The sequence below is a fragment of the Eptatretus burgeri genome, chromosome 3 (assembly GCF_056783735.1).
Source record: "Eptatretus burgeri isolate ZD-2024b chromosome 3, Ebu_testis_v1, whole genome shotgun sequence".
Classification (NCBI taxonomy): domain Eukaryota; kingdom Metazoa; phylum Chordata; class Myxini; order Myxiniformes; family Myxinidae; genus Eptatretus; species Eptatretus burgeri.
The window spans coordinates 18920403-18939996 of NC_140963.1; the positions used below are offsets into that span (position 1 = coordinate 18920403).

The following is a 19594-nucleotide window of genomic DNA, read 5'->3' on the forward strand; positions in this document are numbered from 1 at the left end:
GGACTTAGGGCCACCAGTCAAAATGGGAAAAAAATAAGTTAACTCAAAATTTGATATTAGACCAATGCTGTTAGAACTTTTTGTCATCTTTCAATTTTGCTTTAGGTGGGAAGCGTGGGGATTTTCGATATTGCGCCATTGCCGTCGCTCTAGTTTCTCCTGGGATTGAAAACAAAAATAAACTAGAAGGGAACTCGGTAGAGCGCATATCTCCGCCATGTAATGCCAGATCCATGAGAACATATCGGGCCCAATACATTTTTGAAATATCATGCTATACAGTACTATATCGTTTTTGGCCCCATCTCTCAATGGTGAAGAATCACTTCAAAATTAAATAATTCTCGTATCCAGATCTGGATTCTGATCTTCACCAAAATCGAATCACTTCGTCCTTACCAAACACCCAACATGTCCATCTAGTTTGATCTGGATCCGTCCACAACTTTTTGAGATATCGTGCTATATATCGTTGTTGGCCCGATCTCTCATTGGTGAAGGATCACTTCAAAAATTCAAGTAACTGGATCTGGATCTTCACCAAAATCTAACCAGTTCATCCTTGTCTCACACCCAACCTGTCCACAACTTTTTGAGATATCCTGCACACAAACAAACAGACAGAAAGGGGTGAAAACATAACCTCCTTCACCTTTGGTGGTGGAGGTAATAAATGAAAATAATCCCCTCTGTCATTCACCCTTATATAGCTATATATCTATAATCTGTCAGAATCTCATGTAAATGGAAAACTTATCATCTTCCTTATGAAATTCTATTCACTTCATGTGCACCAACCAGCTTTATCCTCAGGTTTGAAAGCCATTACCTAAAATGCACCGAGTTGATTTTCGAGTCATTATGTCCATTTCCAAGTGCAGTATGAACATGCTCTTGCAATCCTGTTTTTGATCCAAGATAAAGTAATTTTCCTGAAATGTATCATGACATTGCTACATAGCAATTTGTGCCATTATGTAACATATTAAAACTCCACCACACAGTCACAATACTTGTCTTTTCATCATATACCTTCATGAGAGCTGATCAATTCATTTTGTGCACTTTATAACCGCTGGGTACTAGTCCAAAAATGTAATCACAATCTCCTGCAGCCGAGTTCACTCGCCTCTGCACGAAACAGTTCTCATTACTCATGGAAATGACCCAAAAGTATGTTCCACATGAAGTAAATTGTTATGGTTTTCCACGAAAGATGTGAGGAGTTTTTATTTTCCTTTTCAGGCCCCTGCAACAACATCTTGTGCAACAGATCGAATCAATTTTTTCCTTTCGCGGAGGAAACTGCAGGTGCTTGAATTTTATCAAGAGTAATCTTTTTCAATGCATACGTCTTTCCGTATTAATAATGCTGAAGTTTACTCGGACCTGGTTATTGGGAAGTAGGATTGTAATATAGGCTTGTTTTAAAGGGTACCTATCATGTGACAATATGATGATTTGATAGGTACTTGTTTTTTTTGTTAGATTAGAAAAATAAAATTCTACAACTTACATACTGGTACATGCTGAACTTCAAAATCTTTGAAATACAATTTAGTCTGTTTGGATTATGGGGTAATAACACATTTGTTAGATGTTAATTTTTTTGTCGTTGTCTTCATCTTCCTTCCCACAGCGTTCACTGGTTCGCTACAAGTCAGGAGTGGTTCTTAAGTCGGTGGCTCAGATCTTGGCTGATCCTGTAGGTCACAGTGCCCTGAAAGTGGCTAGGCCTAGCCGTAAGCTACGAGTACACTATCCTCTTGCTGTTTCATCAGAGTCGGAAGATTCCGAGTTTGATGAGCGCTGTATCATGCCATCATTCAGTGAGCCAAACGAACATGTAAATGAAGGCAATGAAAGAGATGCATTTGATCCATACTTGAAACCATTACCAGAACTAAAACAGCCAGTCAACACAGCATTTAATCTACAGGATCCAAAGCTGCACGTACCCAAATCTAGCAGTGGAATTAAAACACCTCTTGAAGTTTGTAAAAATAGCAATAAGGATATTGAGAACATGAAGCTATTCAGTCTCGAAACACTTAAAATAAATGATCGCCAAAGTGATCTTGAAAAACTGGCTTCACCATGTTTAACAACTGTACCACTGACAACTATTGGTAATATATCAGGTTGCAATTACAACAAGGATCAAAAAAGTGTGTTGAAAAACAGAAAATGTACAAATATTCCACCCATTTCCTACTCAAAGTTTTCTAGCGACTGTGGTCATCGCCATGAAAAGCACCGTAATGCACTTTCCAGAGTAGTTGCTAATGCCAAGGGTCAACTTGAAGATCAGGATGGAGAGCCCAGACAACTGACATGCTGCAGTGAAGACCTTGATGTGTTAAAGTCACATATTGAGCAGTCAACACAAAAAAGCAACTGCTCATCCAACGACGAATCAATGCTTCAGTCAACAAAGTATATGCCTTCAACACATTGTGCAGAAAACACACACACCCAGCAAGATAAGAAGAGGGCACTCATGTCTTTTGAACATTTTGATGACCAATCTCAGTTGAACATCGTTGGAACCACTGTTGGACCGAACCCACTGGTGGTCGAATCACAGCAATCTGCAGGCCATGGTATCTCTTCAAATCAGTTTAAATTCGCACCTATCAAGAGTGAAAGGTCATTGACAAAACGAGTCATGCAAAATCTGTTTTCACGAGCTTTGAAAAGCCCACGACTGAGAGTCCGATGTTCATCTCAAGGACAGACAATGCCTTCTGTACAAAACTTAGAAGGCACAGATGATGCAACACAAAATAAGAGCACAACATCTGAATTCATACCAGTCGATTTTTTAGATGAAAACTCTTCTGGTGTCAAAAAGCCTTTCAAAAAATCGTTATGTTATTTGAAATCGAGACAACTGAAACAGTCAGAAATGGCCTCTCTGTCAAAAGACTCTTGTATACCTTCAAGTCCAAACGTTGGAATACCAGTCACTCTCCATGAAAACCAAGAACCAGAGTCATTTGACAGTGACGCAAATGAAAACACTGACTGGACCTTGAGGGATATGGAGTACACAAACTACATCACAAAGGCGGACTCTATGGACATAATTTCACTTGGGGCTAAGCGGGATAAAGCTGTTCAGAGTGCAAAATCAAATAATTTGAAGACACAAAAATCATTGGCAGGAGAATTAAAATACAAAGACAATAGTATGGATGTTCATGCTGATGATTACAATTACGATGTTGTCTCTGCAGGCAAGGATAATGAGGTAAAAATGGGAACTACATTGCAAAACAAAGAACTGTATCAAGTGGACAGTGTAAGAAACTGGAGAAATGAGAAAAATGCAATATCTTGTCAGGTTCCTGCAACTCCTTGTACAAAGTGTGGAACAAAGAAGCTAGAATCTATAGATAGCCTGCAAAACCTTGCAGATGTTGGCAAGGACACCATGGAAAAAAGCAGACTGAAAGGTTTCCGACATGGCAAACACACTGAAGGTGATTGGTGGGTACCGCCAAGGTCACCAGGTGCTGTGTTGCGTCAAAAGCTGGGCGCTGCCATGTCTGGCTTTTCTTTGCGCAGACATCAGACGGAGAACTGGTGTAAAGATATACAATGGTAACTATGATTGATTCCTGTAAATATTATATCACATTCACTGATACATCTAATGACAATTTTCCTCATTTGGAAAATTGTTTTGCAATTCACCATGTCATCCTGTGCAGTTGATTTTAATTGTGAGAATATTGCTCATGTCCATAATGAGTTTGTCATTTCATTGTTGACCGGTTGGGGTACCTGGTGTTGCCCGTTGCTGTTCTAATCCTCTTGGCATTTTGAAGAAATCAATTGTTGACTTTTTTTGTGGAAGCCTAAAATACTTCCCTCCACCGACTAAGGAATGGGGTCAGGGATCATTTAATATTACCTTTCAAATAGCTACAAAGGCTTAGGCATGATAGAGCGATTGAAATTTTTTTTAAATCCAACATTTTGGAGGACAGGGAAAAGAGCAGAGATGACAAGACCAGAAAGGAAGTGGAAGAAGACAGAGACCACCGACCTGTCTGCATGCAATAGGAAAGTGAAAGGCCCATAGACTTAGCTTCGTTATGTGACATTCCAATAATCTTGAAGGCTTGTGTTTCCACGGCATCAAGCTGAGCAAGGTGTGAAGCAGGGGCACCAGCCCAGACTGGAGAGCAGTACTCCATCAAACTGCGAATGAAGGACTTGTATGTGGATAGAATTAATTTGTGCCAAGGAAGGACTTTGTACGACACAGGATGCCCAATCAGCGACTGGCTCTGGAAGCCAACTTTGAAATGTGGTTTGCCGAAGAAAGATCATGGCTGATAAGTGAGACCCAAGAGTTTGAGTAACTGAATTTCCTCAAGAGGTTTGTTAAGAAAGTAGATGGGAGCTTTTGACAAAGTTCATTTATGGAGAGATTGAGATTTGTCTGGGTTGAAAGATATATTCCAAGCATTTTACCAGCTTGTGATTTTGTCAAGGTCTGAAGAGAAGGAAGAGGTTGCTGCCTGCCTGTCTGAAGGATGACGGATGTCACGGCAGATGGTGGAGTGGTCAGCAAGTTCATAAAAGGATTTTCCAGCGGGTCAGATAGATCGTTGAAGATTAGGAATAAGACTTGGCTCAGAACACTGCCTTGGGGTACTCCAGCCTTGACAGGGAGAAGAGATAAAAGGATCCTGTTGAGAGCTACATGTTGGCTATGAGAGTAGAAGAAATCAGAAACACAAGAGTGGAGTTGGCCTTTGATTCCATAGGCAGATAGTTTGGATAGCAAGGCGGGATGCCAATTAAACTGTATTGAAAGCTTGAGATTTTTCCAGAGAGACTGCCCTCATCTCATATCTGATATTGAAAGCTTCCATCCATTGTTGGGAGAGTAGAAGCAGCATGTCCAAAGTGGAGTGACCTGGTCTTAATCAATATTGATCATCTGAGATGATGCCAATGGAGAAAAGGAAGGATTTCACATCATGTGATGATGGATTCCATGACCTTGCTGATGATTGGAAGGAAGCTAATCGGTCTGTAGTTGAACAGATTGGTTGTTTTTTTTCACCTTTTCATGCAATGCAGTGACATTGGCCGATTTCCCAAGGAGATGAAAGATGACCTCGGGCAAATGATAGGGTGAAAGAGCAGAAAGAGGATTTGCAAGAGCAGCAGGGCAGGTTTTTAGGACACATGAGCTGATGCCAACCGGTCCAGGAGCAGAGTTAGAGCCGATGGTTGCCGGAAACTTCTCCACCTCAGTTGCAAAAGAGATAGAGTCCATGAGCAGTTTGGTATGACAGGGAACGATGGGTACCGAGAGTGAGGGGTTGGGGACACAAGATTTGAAAGCAAACACAGATTTGAGGCATTCAGCCTTCTCACGAGCGTAGTCGGCTGTGATGCCATTTGAAGAGAGAGAGAAGGGATGGAGGTGCAGCATACTCTAGAGATAGACTTAACAAGGTGCCACCAGGTTTTAGAGGAGGGAGACACATTTGAAAGTTAATTCTTGAGATAGGACAGTTGTCTTTTGAGGGTGGGCATGCACTTGTGGGCTTTGCAGAATGAGCTGAGATTGTCTTCGTCAAGATTGGCTTTCCAGAAAGAGAAGGCAAGTTGTTTCAGAGCAACTGCCTCACCATTATTTAATTGCTTCAAATTAACATGTCGTTGCCATCTTGGTCTATCATCCCTGGCAGGAAAAGCTGCTAGCATATCCATTACCATTGCTTTTGGCTGGGTTAAATAATGTTATGTTAGTGAACAGTGAAGAACAACAAATGTCCCACATACAAATAAGAAAGGCATAATTTAAAACAAGTAAATTAGTTGAAATATCTTGAATGCATTGTGACATCTGATGGAAGAATAACAGAAGACGAAACAAGCAGAAATGTATGAGCTTGCATGGTTTGGCTAACCTTTGGATTCGCAGTTCACAGGCTATCATTTGAGGAAACAACTCTGCTCTCACACTTGTGTAGCCCCACTAAAGCTGCAGTATGTTGCAGCTAGGCCAACCAACTTGGCCACTCTAGCCCTTGAAAACTCTCTGCAGGCCACCTCCCCCCCCATCCCCCCATTGTTTTGTCAGAGAGAGATGTAGATGGAGTTATCACTGTTTGGAGGATAGTACACCACACAAAACAAGAGGTGGGAGTGGAGGGGAAGTCACAGTGAGAAGTACCTTTGGGGGTTGGGAGCTGTAAGATCAGTGCAAGTACTCCTAATGCTGAAATGGAGTATTTTGAAATTGTTTTTAAAAGAAGGAAGAAGAAGCATTTGTATTCAATGAAGATTCCGTTTTGAGACATTGAGAAATGGGGGATGGGGGGAAGAATGGAGAACAGGCATTACAGGCAGAAGGAAATTCAAGTAGAATGAGATTGCTGTGGAGTGGGAAAATAAAGTTATTTTTGTTCGTTTTTATTTTTTTGAAGCAAGGAGGGGAAATACGAAAATGTTGAAGAGGTACAGGTAAAATTTTTGAGAGGAAAGAAGAAAAACAAGGAATTTGGAGACAAAAGAGACGCATTTTCACAGTTGTTATCCGCCGAGTGGCGAAAGTAGGCCTTGAAGCACACGCAAACAAATTTTACAAATACAGCACAAACAAGGTACGATTTAAGATGGAATATTGGATGGGATATAATGACAACAGGGACAAAGATATTACAGAAATACACAACAAATCTGGTTTAGAAAAGTTGGCTTTAATGAGGTGGAAATGGAAGTGGCAGATTTGATCAACACTTGGAAAAATCTCAGAACCGGAAGTCAAAGCCTTTTACTTAAGGACTTGATAATGTCACTTCTGAAAATATAAATGCACAACATTAACCAATGTTCTTCTGTAAATGATATATACAAAAGGAACTAAGGAATAATTCACAATATATTTGGGTTGAAATGAATTTGCTTCTCTGAAAGAGCTTGTGTTATAAACTGTAAACCTGCTGTTAAGCAATTGAAGAGTTAAACTTGAAAAAGTGTACACTTAAAGGTAACAAGAGCATCTGTCCTTTTAAGTTCTACAGATCTACATTATAAATCACACTTTCAATGGTCCAACTCAACAAGTGGAATGAGTAACTTTGCATGTAACAAAGTGTATTTGAGCTCAAATGAACACTGCCATGACTATATTCACAGGGAAACTTCACCCGTGGAGCTGAAGAACTCATCGACTGGATTGCCGATCAATTTCACGACATTAAATTTACACACACAACCATTGCTGAAACCTCCTCCTTCACCTTCTGCTTGGTCATATCATTCTACCAGGAGCGACGGCACCAATGCCAGTGAGTTACATCATGAAAAATATCATTATAAGTAATTTTTTTAAAGTGACCCGTCGAAGTAACATGAGAAAAATGGGGAATTCCCACGTTGTTAAATTTTCCCACAAACAATAATCATCGACATCGAGCAGATTTTACATAGTAGAATTGCTGAAGTTGTCTTGGTACATTCTCTAGTCATGCTGTTATTTTACAAGATGGACATTTTGGTAATACCATATAATTACATGCATGACATATGTTGAAAATAAATATTCATGTTAAAATAAACATTTATCTTAGTTCATTGCTTTTAATCGGAATTGACATTTTACTGAATTGACATTTTACTGAATTGACATTTAGGCATGATTGAAACGATCTTTATTTGTAATCTTAATTATAATCAAAATTACTGCCTCTGTATTGTTAGACCCGGTTTACATCGGAGATGTGTTCCTGAAAAGTGTGACGGAATGGCGTAAAACAAAGCAATTTTTCTCATAAGAATGGAATAAGTGGGGGATGCGTTCCTCACGTCACCACTTCACAAATTATATTTCCAGTTTTACTTTTTGATATTACCCTTTTTTCATTAATGACAGTTATACTCAAGTATATATACGTACAACAACAAACAAGAAATTCCAGACATATTAAAATTAAAATAAACCTCTTCCGTAAGCAGTCGAAGTTGGTGGTACCTCTTCTTCTTCTCCCTCCAATGAATGTCGGAACTTTTTGTCCCCTACTGGTTTCACTGGAGGGGACTATAGGTTTGCTCTCCATCTGTCCGTCCGTCTGTCTCATTTGTGGTTATTCTGACTTTTTTGCCATATCCTCTAACATGTTCAGCTGAAACTTGGTACATGGCTTTATTATAAGTTACAGAACAAGTTCGAGTTTCAAGTCATTTCATCAATTTTTCAGAGTAATACACTTTTTTTCGACTAAGAAAATATCACATATTGTACATGGGTCAGTGTTTAGCTGCCCCGACTCTACCCCACTGCTTTACACACATTGGCTGGGCAGCTGGCAAGACTCCACCCCAATAAAAATCATGCACGCCATTGCGTGTAGCAACACAGATCAGCAGGCCTCAGGCCTGGATGTTAGTCTATGGCCCAGTGCAATTGGAACGATCCCAGGTATATAACCACAATGTATTATATATACACATAAGCCGTACGCATGTTTTTGCTTCATGTATGTACATCGGGTTGTTTTTATTACTTTCGGCACCGAGCGCACCATTATACACCACCCAAATAAAATGTTGTGTTTGCTGATGAGAAAGGTCTGGCAAAAACTGAAATTACACCCCCAAAAAAAAAAACTTCATTTATTTCACTTTTGTGTGAATAGCACAATTAAAGGGTGTCAGTGTATGGCCTACAGTTATGCATACTCGCCTCTGTCGAGCTGGAGTTCAAATCCCAATCCAGCTATGAACTGTCACCCCGGTCACACGCATGTTTTTGCTTCATGTATGTACATCAGGTTATTTTAAAAATCACATTAGTAGGGGACATGGATTGCAAAACAATTCTTGCTATTGTTATAGATAGTATGTACCGTAGTCGGAGACAAATTTAACAACCCAGTAACATCAACAGTACATTCATCAACATTCATTCGATGAATAACATCTAATTTCACTTCTCAGTTAACACCTTTTCAATGCCTCTTAGCCAAATTACAGGTGGGCTGGGAGCCACCCCCTCAACATTTTTCGTAATCGCTGGGGATTTCAACTTCTCCTCTCATGACTTTTTTTTCTCTCGGGTCCTGCGCACATTTTGAGATCACTTGCGTCCAAATTGGACTTGCTGTTTAGATGTCACATGACAATTAGTAGTCACATGTCATAAAAAACTGCAATTTTTGCATGTTTATGTACAACAAACACATGTGAGTAAGGGTTACATGCATTAGGACACTGATGGTGTTAATTAATTGTCTGTAATTTATTCTGAGGGTTTTAGCATGTAGTCTAAGACGTACTGAATAATTATAGAAAAAACAATAAAATACATAAAAATATAAAATTAACATATTATAAAAACAATAATTTTACCACACGTTCATTACATGATGATCCATGCGTGTGCAAGTTTTCAAGTTCACCGGACCATCAACGGCCAGACAGTCAGGGAAAGCTCAAAATCACCCAGGGTTAAAGTGACATATGTGTGACTTGTGGGATGCAAGTAGGGTCGTGGTATTAATAACGTGATGATGTATTTGTGAAATGACGTAAAAAGGGGAGATTTAAATCAGGGTATTACTGTACCAGTCATACTTGCAAGCAAGGGTACAACCAGGATTTTCCTTAAGATGGTGGGGGGCTAATATTACCTGCTGAGTAAGTAGCAGAGTCCATGCCTGGTGTTGGCGCAGTGGTTAGGGCAGCGGCTTGGGATCCAAAAGGTCCTGAGTTCAAGCCCCGTTGGGCCACTGAATTAATACACCAGGGGGTTGACTCAGCCTGTCATCCTTCTGAGGTCGGCGAAATGAGTACCAGTGTACTGGGCCAGTGTATACCCTGGTTAAAATAGGTGTACCATATCCCTGTGTCGTAAGAGGCGACCAGGGTTGCGTCAGGAAGGGCATCCGGTGTAAAACACGTGCCAAATCACTATGCCGATCATACGGATGATCTGCTGTGGCGACCCCTAAAGGGAGCAGCCGAAAGAAGAAGAAGAAGAAGAAGAAGAAGAAGAAGAAGAAGAAGAAGGAAAGAAGAAGAAGAAGAAGAGTAAGTAGCAGAGTTCCACTAAATATTAAAGTACAAAATCAAGGTGACGGCATGAGAGTGCAAGAATGTGAATCAGTCTTTACTGAAATGCACCTACTGTGATGCACTGGCAATAGCCAATGTCATATTTTTATGTACTACAGTGCATACAATGTTACATAGAAGGTGCATAATTTCCATCAAAGGTAACAAAATGCTAAAAAGAAGTATTTGAGAGCTTTGAAAGGTGCAAAATCAAATTTAGCGTAATTAAAAATCATGAATCGACACCAAGATCATTCAAATTGAATAACTCTGCCAAGTCTTATGCAGAAGACCATAATTCAAGGCCATCATTTGCAGCCATCTTGAAAAATGGCAGCCATCTTGGAATTTTTGGAGGCTTGAGATTTGGTGCTTGTATCTTTGAGATCTTAACCTGAGAAGAACATGAAAAATTTGGTGCTTGTATCACCATTTGAACAATAATTTCAGGTATCTCTGGGCTATAAAGTCATTGTGTACTTTTTGGTGAAACAATCGCATCATAGACCTTGTTTTGTGATAAAAAGAAATTAAGAAAGCTCTGGATTTGTCTCAGGTCCTGTCACACATTACTGCTTTACCAATATGTTTTATTCTTGATAAACGTAATGTTTCTGAATAATCGACCCAGTTATTTATTTATTTATTTTCTTTAAATCTTTTGGTACACCGTATTTTCTGGTGTATAAACCACACTTTTTATTGGCAAAAAAGGTAAAAGTTGGGGATGCAGTTAATATACGAGTATAGAAAAAAAAATCAGTCTTAAAAATGATCAATGCTGAATTTCAATTGTGTTCCAAATGAACACTTTCTTTTTCAGCAGTCGGAACTGCTGTTAAGCTCAATTCCAATGTTTACATTTTGAGAATCGGTTCAGGTTAATGGGTTTCTACAGCATTTTATTAACTGCGTGTGGAAATTAAAGTTTTTAAAAAGGAGACACGCAGAGTTTAGGTGTGTGGTGTATATAGAGCCTCCTGGCTCTGAAAACTCCAGAAAACACAAAAGAAGAAGAAGAAGAACACCTGGTCTCACATCAAAAGAAGAATTATTCACAATAGCCAGAGTCCAATAATGGAGGACCCACCTCAAATAAACTAACATGCAAATGTACGTGCATCTGACAACAGGCTGGGGGTGGTCACGTGACCCTCAATAAGGGCCACTCAACACGACTGGCCACGAGAAGGACCAATTCACAGTCATGCTCACCTGCATCGTAGACGGTGGCAAGCTTCCCCCGTATGTCATGTTGAAGAGGAAGACGATGCCCAAAGACAAGTTTCCAGCTGGTGTCATTGTTCGTGCACAGCAAAAGGGGTGGATAGATGAGGGACTGGTCCAGGACTGGGTGTGTACAGTCTGGAGTAGTAGGCCGGATGGCGATCTGTCCCGACGACAGAGTATGCTAGTTCTTGATGCGTTCAGTTGTCACAAGACTGATGACACCAAAGCACTACTCTGTTGGACCAACACCAATCTCATCATCCCAAGTGGGATAACATTGCTCCTGCAGCCCCTCGATGTGTCCATCAACAAGCCGTTCAAGGACGGGCTACGTCGCTGCTGGTCTGACTTGGATAATGAGTGGGGAGAAGACCTACATCAATAGTGGGAGGATGGAAAAAGGTTGACCTTTCGATGATCCATGGCTGGATAATCAAGGTGTGGGAGGAGATACTGTCGGACATCATCAAGCGAGCATTTCTGAAATGCTGCATCTCCAACAACATGGACAGCACAGAGGATGACATCATTTTGGAGTTGGAGGTTGCACATGACAGTGACAGCAACGGGGGACTTGCTCTACCCTGATTTGGACAAGGAGTTACGTGCCATCTTTGAGGAGGAAAGCGTTGATAAAGATATCCTCGGGTTGAACTGAAAAGCTTCATCAAACCCAAGTAGCCCTTTTCATAGCCACAAATCCACAATAAATATGTATGATTCCGGTATGAATCCCTTTTCTTCCTTTTTCTAGTAACAAAAAAATCCTCTTTATAATATTAAAATATAAGAAAGAAAAATACAAACTTCTTGGTATCCTCTCCCCTCTCTTTAACTTCTTGAAAATGAGAATAACACTTTTAGATTAAATTAAGCGGACATGGGAGTAAGCATGTTGAGACCTCCATCACTTTGTTCTGTACAAAGTTAATGTGCAAACATCCTTAGATCTAGATCAGAAAATAAAATGATCAATATATTCATTTCTTTTGAGGGTGCAAAACATGGCTACGGTTAATACACGGCCGTGGTTTATTCACCGGAAAATACCGTAGATGCAGATATGGATATTTTAGTAACTGTGCATGCTCTTCACCTCTTTATATGATTTGTGTGGGCATATAATTTCTGGGGATTTGATTATTATTAGTAACTGGCTGAAGTCGCTGGCGTTGCGTTGGGAAACTCGATGCAACTCTCGTATTTCCTGCATGACAAATTGGGGAATCTTGGCCTTATGGTTTTGTTTGAATTGCCAATCTTGGGCATTGCAAAATGCGCTTGGACTTGTGTCAAAATGTTTCACCTTCGTGCACAGCATAAGGGGTGGCTAGACAAGTGACTGGTCCAGGACTGGGTGTGCACAGTCTGGAGTAGTAGGCCGAATGACGATCTGTCCCAACGACAGAGCATGCTGTCCCGACAGACCATCCGAGGACCCAAAACACCTGTGGATAAAAAATATCCCAATGATACAAAAGATTCCGAGGCCCAAAAAGACGCAAAAGAAGAGTAACGACATCTCTTCTATTGAAAATGTAGATGGTACCTTGCAAACCGAGCCTCAAGAGCAGTGTAAATGATATATACAAGGTGCAGGGAGGTGAAATTCACTGCACGTGATGTGCATCGCATATAGAGTAAAGTGAGCATTCATTTACATCTGTAGGATGTCCAATAAATAAAAAAGATAGAAGCACACCTAATGCTAGGCCAAGGCTTCAGACTTTGGTATGCTTACGAGACTGTACTGTAAAAACCAAATGTCCCAGAAGATTAAAATGTATAACATACATACACACACACACACACACACACACACACACACACACACACACACACACACACACACACACACACACACACACACTAGTAACATTTGTACATGTACACTACCGATCAAAAGTTTTAGAACACCCCCATTTTTCCAGTTTTTACTGAAATTTAAGCATTTTAATGTTTCAATGTACTCTGAAATTAATGCATAGAATAAATAAACAATTGCAGATAAAAAAAAGTAAATCATGGAATCGTTTTGTTGAACAAAATTTAATCGAAATTTTTAACTCATCAAAGTAGCCACCTTTTGCAGAAAAAAACAGCCGAACATATTCGTGGCATTCTTTCAGCAACATAAATCAAATATTGTTCGGAACGTTCTTCCCAACACTGTTGCAGAAGTTCCTACAAATGTGTTGCACTTGTAGGTTGCTTTGCTTTCACCCTTCTGTGCAGTTCATCCCAAACCAGCTCGATGGGGTTTAATTCTGGAGACTGTGCTGGCCATTCCATGATTTGAAGCCTACTGTGTTGTTCTTTTCTTCTAAGGTAGTTCTGACATAGCCTGGAGATATATTTTTGGTCGTTATGTTGCTGTAGGACGAACCCCGACAGACTAGGCGTAGAACAGAGGGTATTGCATGGCACTGCAAAATGCTGTAGTTGCCCTTTTGGTTCAGGGTGCCAGTCACTCTGTGCAAGTCGCCGACTCTGGATCCAGCAAAAGAGCCACAGATCATCACGCTTCCTCCTCCATGTTTGACAGTTGGTGTCACACTGAGGAACCATCCTTTCGCATACTCAATGGCGTACAAAAACCCTGCGTGAAGAACCGAAGATTTCAAATTTTGATAAATCGGTCCATAAGACCTTCTTCCAGTATTCAGTAGTCCACTGGTGGTGCTTCATGGCCCAGGCAAGCCTCTTTATCTTATTTTGCCATCTTAGCAATGGTTTTCTTACTGCCACTCGACCGGTCAAAGCTGCAGCTCGAAGTCTTCTCTTCACAGTTGAAACTGAAACTTCCTTACTTCGACCAATGCTGAGCTGTGCTTGAAGCTGCTGTCCTGTGAGCCGCCTATCACGCAAGCTGTTGACCTTCAGAAACTTGTCTTCTGATTGTGGTGTGGCTTTGGGTCTGCCAGACCTCTTCCTGTCAGAGTTTCCTCCAGTTTCCAAGTGCCTTTTGATGGTGCAGGAAACTGTAATCACTGACACCTTGGCTTCTTTGCAATTTCTCTGAAGGAAAGACCTACACTTTTAAGGGTTTTCATGGTCTGTCTGTCTTCCTTTGTTAGTTGCCTTTTTCTCACCATTATGATAGCAATATACTACTTCCTGCAGTGCAATATTGTCCAAATAATGCTTCAGAGGGTGAATCAACAGTCTGTTCCAACACTGCTTTTATAGAGACAGAGGGTTTGTAACTAATCAACAAAAGTTGGGACACCTGTAGGAATTGTTTGCATCAACTTTCAAGGTTTAATTTACTTCCATTGCTGTAGAACAGCTGCAGTTGCTAACCCATACTTATTCCCTGAAAGGGCCTTTTTTAACAACTCTGAAATTTACATTATTTTTCAGTTTTTGGTAACCTAAACTTTTATTTTTACCCTCTGGCAGTTAACCGCTTAGCTTTGTACCATTTCAGGTTATTCACTGGACTTGAACTGCTTAAATTTCAGTAAAAACTGGAAAAATGGGGGTGTTCTAAAACTTCTGACCGATAGTGTAGTGTTTTAAAATACTGCTTTTTCTTGTTACAAAACATCATATCTTCCAGTCTTCTTGAATATTTCGAATAAAATAACTCCAACCTGTCAGTATCAATAATTTTATATCACAGTTATCTTTTAGTACATAAAATAGAAGAAAAAAATTGTGACACATAATATATGATATATATTATCATGTACGAGTAATATCCACTTACCTGCTTACCACAAAGAAAATATGCAGGAAACACTGGATTTTTGTGAAGAAAATAACAATAAATGAATAAAGCAACCAACAGCAGTTACTTATATTCATGCGAATTACAAGGACCCACAATAAAATTTGCAAATTACTGAACAAGTGGAATTCGTTCTCATCAGTTTGTTTCCTTGCTTGAAAGCCTATGAGTGGATTCAGAATGTGCCAAGGACGCAACTTTCAACAGAACAGAATGTGATGATCCAAACTCTGCGAGAAGAAGGGCACCCTGAATGCGAGAATGGCACTCAGTAGGGCGCAAATCTCCACCAGTCTGAACAGTTTACGTTTTTTTATCCCACTGATGGACCGGATCTGCATCCGAACCTTAACCAAAATCTAATCAGCTTGTTCTTGTCACCTACCCAACTCAACCACCAAGTGTTGTCATAAGCCATCCACAGTTTTGAGATATCGTGTTTGGCCCCATTTCTCAATTATGAGGGATAACTTTTAAAATAAATCGAGAATTTGGTCCAAATTCTCACCAAAATCTAATAAATTTGTCCTCATCACACATCCAACCTGTCCACTCAGTTTTGTCAGAATCCATTCATAGATTTTTGATCACCGAGGCACCTGCACACAGTCAGACAAACAAACAGGGGTGAAAAGAACCTCCATCCACCTTCTGTGATGGAGGTAATTTGAAAAAATTGTATCTGAACCTGGATCTTCACCAAAGTCGAATCAATTGATTCTTGTCACACACCTAACCTGTTCATCAAGTTTCATACAAATCAATCCATAACCTTTTGAAATATAATGCTATATATCGTTTTTATGCCCCTCAGTGGTGAAGAATCATTTCAATAATTCTTATATCCGGATCCGAGTCTTCACCAAAATCGAATCATTTGTCCTCGTCACACACCCAACCACCTTCGGTGGCGGGGCTAAAAATACCAGAACAACTGGAGATGTTCTACATTGGTGTGAGGTACACTTTGCAACAACTTACATAAACTGGCTCGGTTGGTACAGGACAAGAAAAAGCCAAGAAGACCCAGAAGAACCTTTCCCAAGGCAAGACGAGCACTTAGTTGCTCAGTTTATTCGATTGAAAAAAATAAACTCAGCTGACAAATGAAATTAGGGCAAGCCTGAACACCAACATCTTGTCCAGCACTGTGCACAGAAGGCTGATTGCAGAAGGTTCCATGGCAGAGTTTCAGCAAATAAACCACTCTAGAGACACCAGAATAAGGTGAAAACACTGAAATTTGCAAGGAAACAGCGAAATTTAGTGACTAAACAATGGAATAGGATACTCTGGTCTGATGAAATGAAGTTTGAACTTTTTGGATTTAAGAGACACCAGTTCATCCACCGAGGACCTGGGGAATGTTACAAAACACAATGTTTGCAGATTACTGTTAAACATGGGAGAGGCTCTGTGACCGGGGTTGTATCTCGGCTTTTGGTGTCAGAAAACTTGTTAAAAATCAATGCAACGCTAACAAAAGAAAAGCACAAGCAGATACTGCAGCACCATGCAGTTCCTAGTGGTAATTGGATCATTCTAGAGGTAGAAAATGAATCTTCTTCCAATTAAACAAACCACACTTACAAGATAGTAAAACAGTATTTGGCAAACAAGGTCACAGCTGGTGTACTCCAAGTGTGAGAATGGCTACCAGAGTACGGATGTGAGTCTGATCAAGGCCATGTGGGATCACCTGGAAACACAGAAGAACAAGAGGAACCAACTAACCTTAAACTAGAGGGGGAGCACTCGGGAGAGTGCAAAACCTCCACCGCCAATACTGATGGGTCACTCAAGTGAACCTTATATCTTATTCATGAAATATGTCAACAGTGCTGACAGAGTTATAGTTCTTTTCTCCAACATTTGGGGGGGGGGGGGTTGGAAATCACTTAAAACATGTAGAAATGCAAAAAAAAAAATTTCTCGAACAATTTTTTTTGGGGGGGGGGGTGGTTTGAAATCACTTAAAACATGTAGAAATACAAAAAAACAAAAAAAAATTTCTCCAATTTTTTTTGCGGGGGGTTGGAAATCACTTAAAACGTGTAGAAATGCAAAAAAAAAATTTTCTTTTTGGGGTGGGGGGGGGTAACAATTTTTTGGGGGTGGGTTGGAAATCACTTAAAACATGTAGAAATGCAAAAAAAAAAAAAAATTCTCTAACAATTTTTTTTTTGGGGGGGGGGGGACCAAGTCCAAAATTTAATGGCATGATCTTTGGACCATACCTAACCCCCCCCACCAAGTTTCGTCGAAATCCGTCGAGGAGTTTTTCCGTAATACTGTTCACAAACAAACAAACAAACAAACAAACAAACAGAAAGGGGTGAAAACAGTAACCTCCATCCATCTTCGAAGATGGCGGAGGTTAATAACTGTGGAATTTAGTACAGGATATTTAGCAAAATATTCTGATGAGAGTGTTTCAAGTTTTTTGCAGGAAACATGGGTAAAAGAGTGATGTCCCTCAAGAATGCAAAGGGAGGACACATATAGTATTGACTAAACTATAAAATGACATGGTTCTTGTTATTCAATTAAGCACTTTATTTTGTGTGCATCTATAAAGGATGTTAATTTCCAATAATAAACACATATAACTTATCATTGATAATTTGATAAATTTACCCGAAAGTATGAATATCATTGAAATAACCCAAACTTTTGCACAGTACTGTACTGTATGTATAAACATTGTAGATAGTGATACGGCAGTGGCATTGGCTGCTCAGCCCAGAAGCACCGAGTCCGATCGAGGGCCTAATCGTACCTTAACTTAACTCAATTTGGCTCGTCCGAGGCCGATTGAGTGACATGCTGGATTCATCCTCCCACCGAGCCACTCAAATTGGTGACTTGGAGCAGTCCGCCACACTCGATGAGGAACAGGTTTAAACTTGAACGCTAAACAATCCAAAAATTTTTCATTGATAGGACTTGTAAACCAAATGGTTTATTGATCGTTGTAACTCGAGAAACTCAAAGGATACCCACTTCATTTACTGTATGTGTGTATTTACGAAAAGGGGGAAAGAGAACAAGGAACACGCAAATCTTTGATATACATGTTATTCACAACTTTGAAATATGTGTCCCGGGTTTCATAGAGACACAAGAGCCTCAATAAAATATACCTTAACGGGTTCACCAGCACACCACAAGAGACAGACCAGAAGAAGTGACAAGACTGAAAAATACCTGTTATGACCCTCTAGGGCACGGTAAAGATCCTGGTTGGTGTCAATGGCTCGACAGCTTGGTCAGAGGACAGGGTGGAGGGGAGGTAGTGCACACCCGTTCCTGTGCAGGTGAGAGGCGGAAATGAAGCGACCTCTCACGGACTGGCAATATTTCTCCTTGGACTCTGGTAACTGAACTGAGAACTGGAAACCCACCATGCAGATGTGGGTCTTTTGTTGGCATCCAGGATGCCCCACCTTGTGACGTCACCCCACCCCGTCCAACCCATACCGATTGGTGATCCTGCCGTAGCTCAAGGCAAAATCCTATCCTTGAGCCTCGACTTTTTTAATGTTCGAGGCTCGCTGGTTTGTGCCTTCTCAGCATTGCAAGGCCGAATTTCCTGATAAGGACATACAAGACAGATTACAAAGGAAATCCATACTAATAAATGTCAGAGAGTGTTAGTGTGTGTGTCTGTCAGTATATGTGTCTCCTCCATAACTCCAAAACCTTGAAACCTAGCAGCGTGAAACTTTGCATGCATACAAAGGGAACTCCGAGGAAGTGCAAGTGAAAATTGGGTGTTTGGGTTAATTAAAACACCCCTTTTGAAGATAATTAACGGCATTATTGGACACCCTCGGACACCTCGCTGGCCCTTGATGGGATCCTAATTTGCCATTTTGTTCAGCCTATTCAAGCATGCTTCAATTTGGAAGCACGATCTGCTCTCACAGACTAATTAAAGTAGGTAATTGAAATTTTCTGATTTGAGAACCGGATCTGGTGGACAAAATAAGTGTCGAAATCTGGAGTGAAATTTGAAATTTTTTTAACAAATTGACGATTTTTATAACTAAGTATATTTATTCAAGCAAAGCATTAAACTTAACAGACGATTATACTGAGTGAAGAAAAGATTAAAGCATGTGCAAAGAGTGCAAATTCATTGAGCACAATGCCATGCTTTATAACCTGCTTTTGCAATCCATGACTGCATAGTCTACAAGGGTCCTCTTTTTTTTCCGGCAATTCCATACACAGTATCCTCTTTCCATTTGGAGCGATCTGCTAACATTACAAAATATTAATGTAAGCATACTATATATATTAAGAGTCGGTAGTTTCTGCAAGCGAAGAGGCCTTTTTTTGCTTAAACCATTTTGTGTGATTGAGGTTTTATCAGGTTTTGCTTTGTCTTCGTGACTGTTTCGAAAGCAATTGGTTATCAGGTGTGCTGACCAAAGGTTTCAACTTTGTGAGTTTCAACGCAAAATACATTTCATCAGCGAGGTACCCGTGCTATGCATGGGAGGGGCTGGACAGCTGCTGTACAGCCGGTTCGTGAAGGAC

At 40.3% G+C, this 19594-nt stretch overlaps 1 protein-coding gene across 14 annotated transcripts in view; it reads left to right on the forward strand.

The window, feature by feature from the left end:
• SPEG (striated muscle enriched protein kinase) overlaps positions 1 to 19594 on the forward strand; it is a 206294-nt gene that overhangs the window by 127509 nt on the left and 59191 nt on the right. For all 14 annotated transcript variants that reach the window (XM_085871959.1, XM_085871958.1, XM_085871960.1 and 11 more), the window contains 3 exons: positions 1246 to 1311; positions 1640 to 3606; positions 7171 to 7322. In XM_085871959.1, the coding sequence (XP_085728085.1) occupies positions 1246 to 1311; positions 1640 to 3606; positions 7171 to 7322 (2185 nt within the window). The remainder of the gene's footprint in view (positions 1 to 1245; positions 1312 to 1639; positions 3607 to 7170; positions 7323 to 19594) is intronic.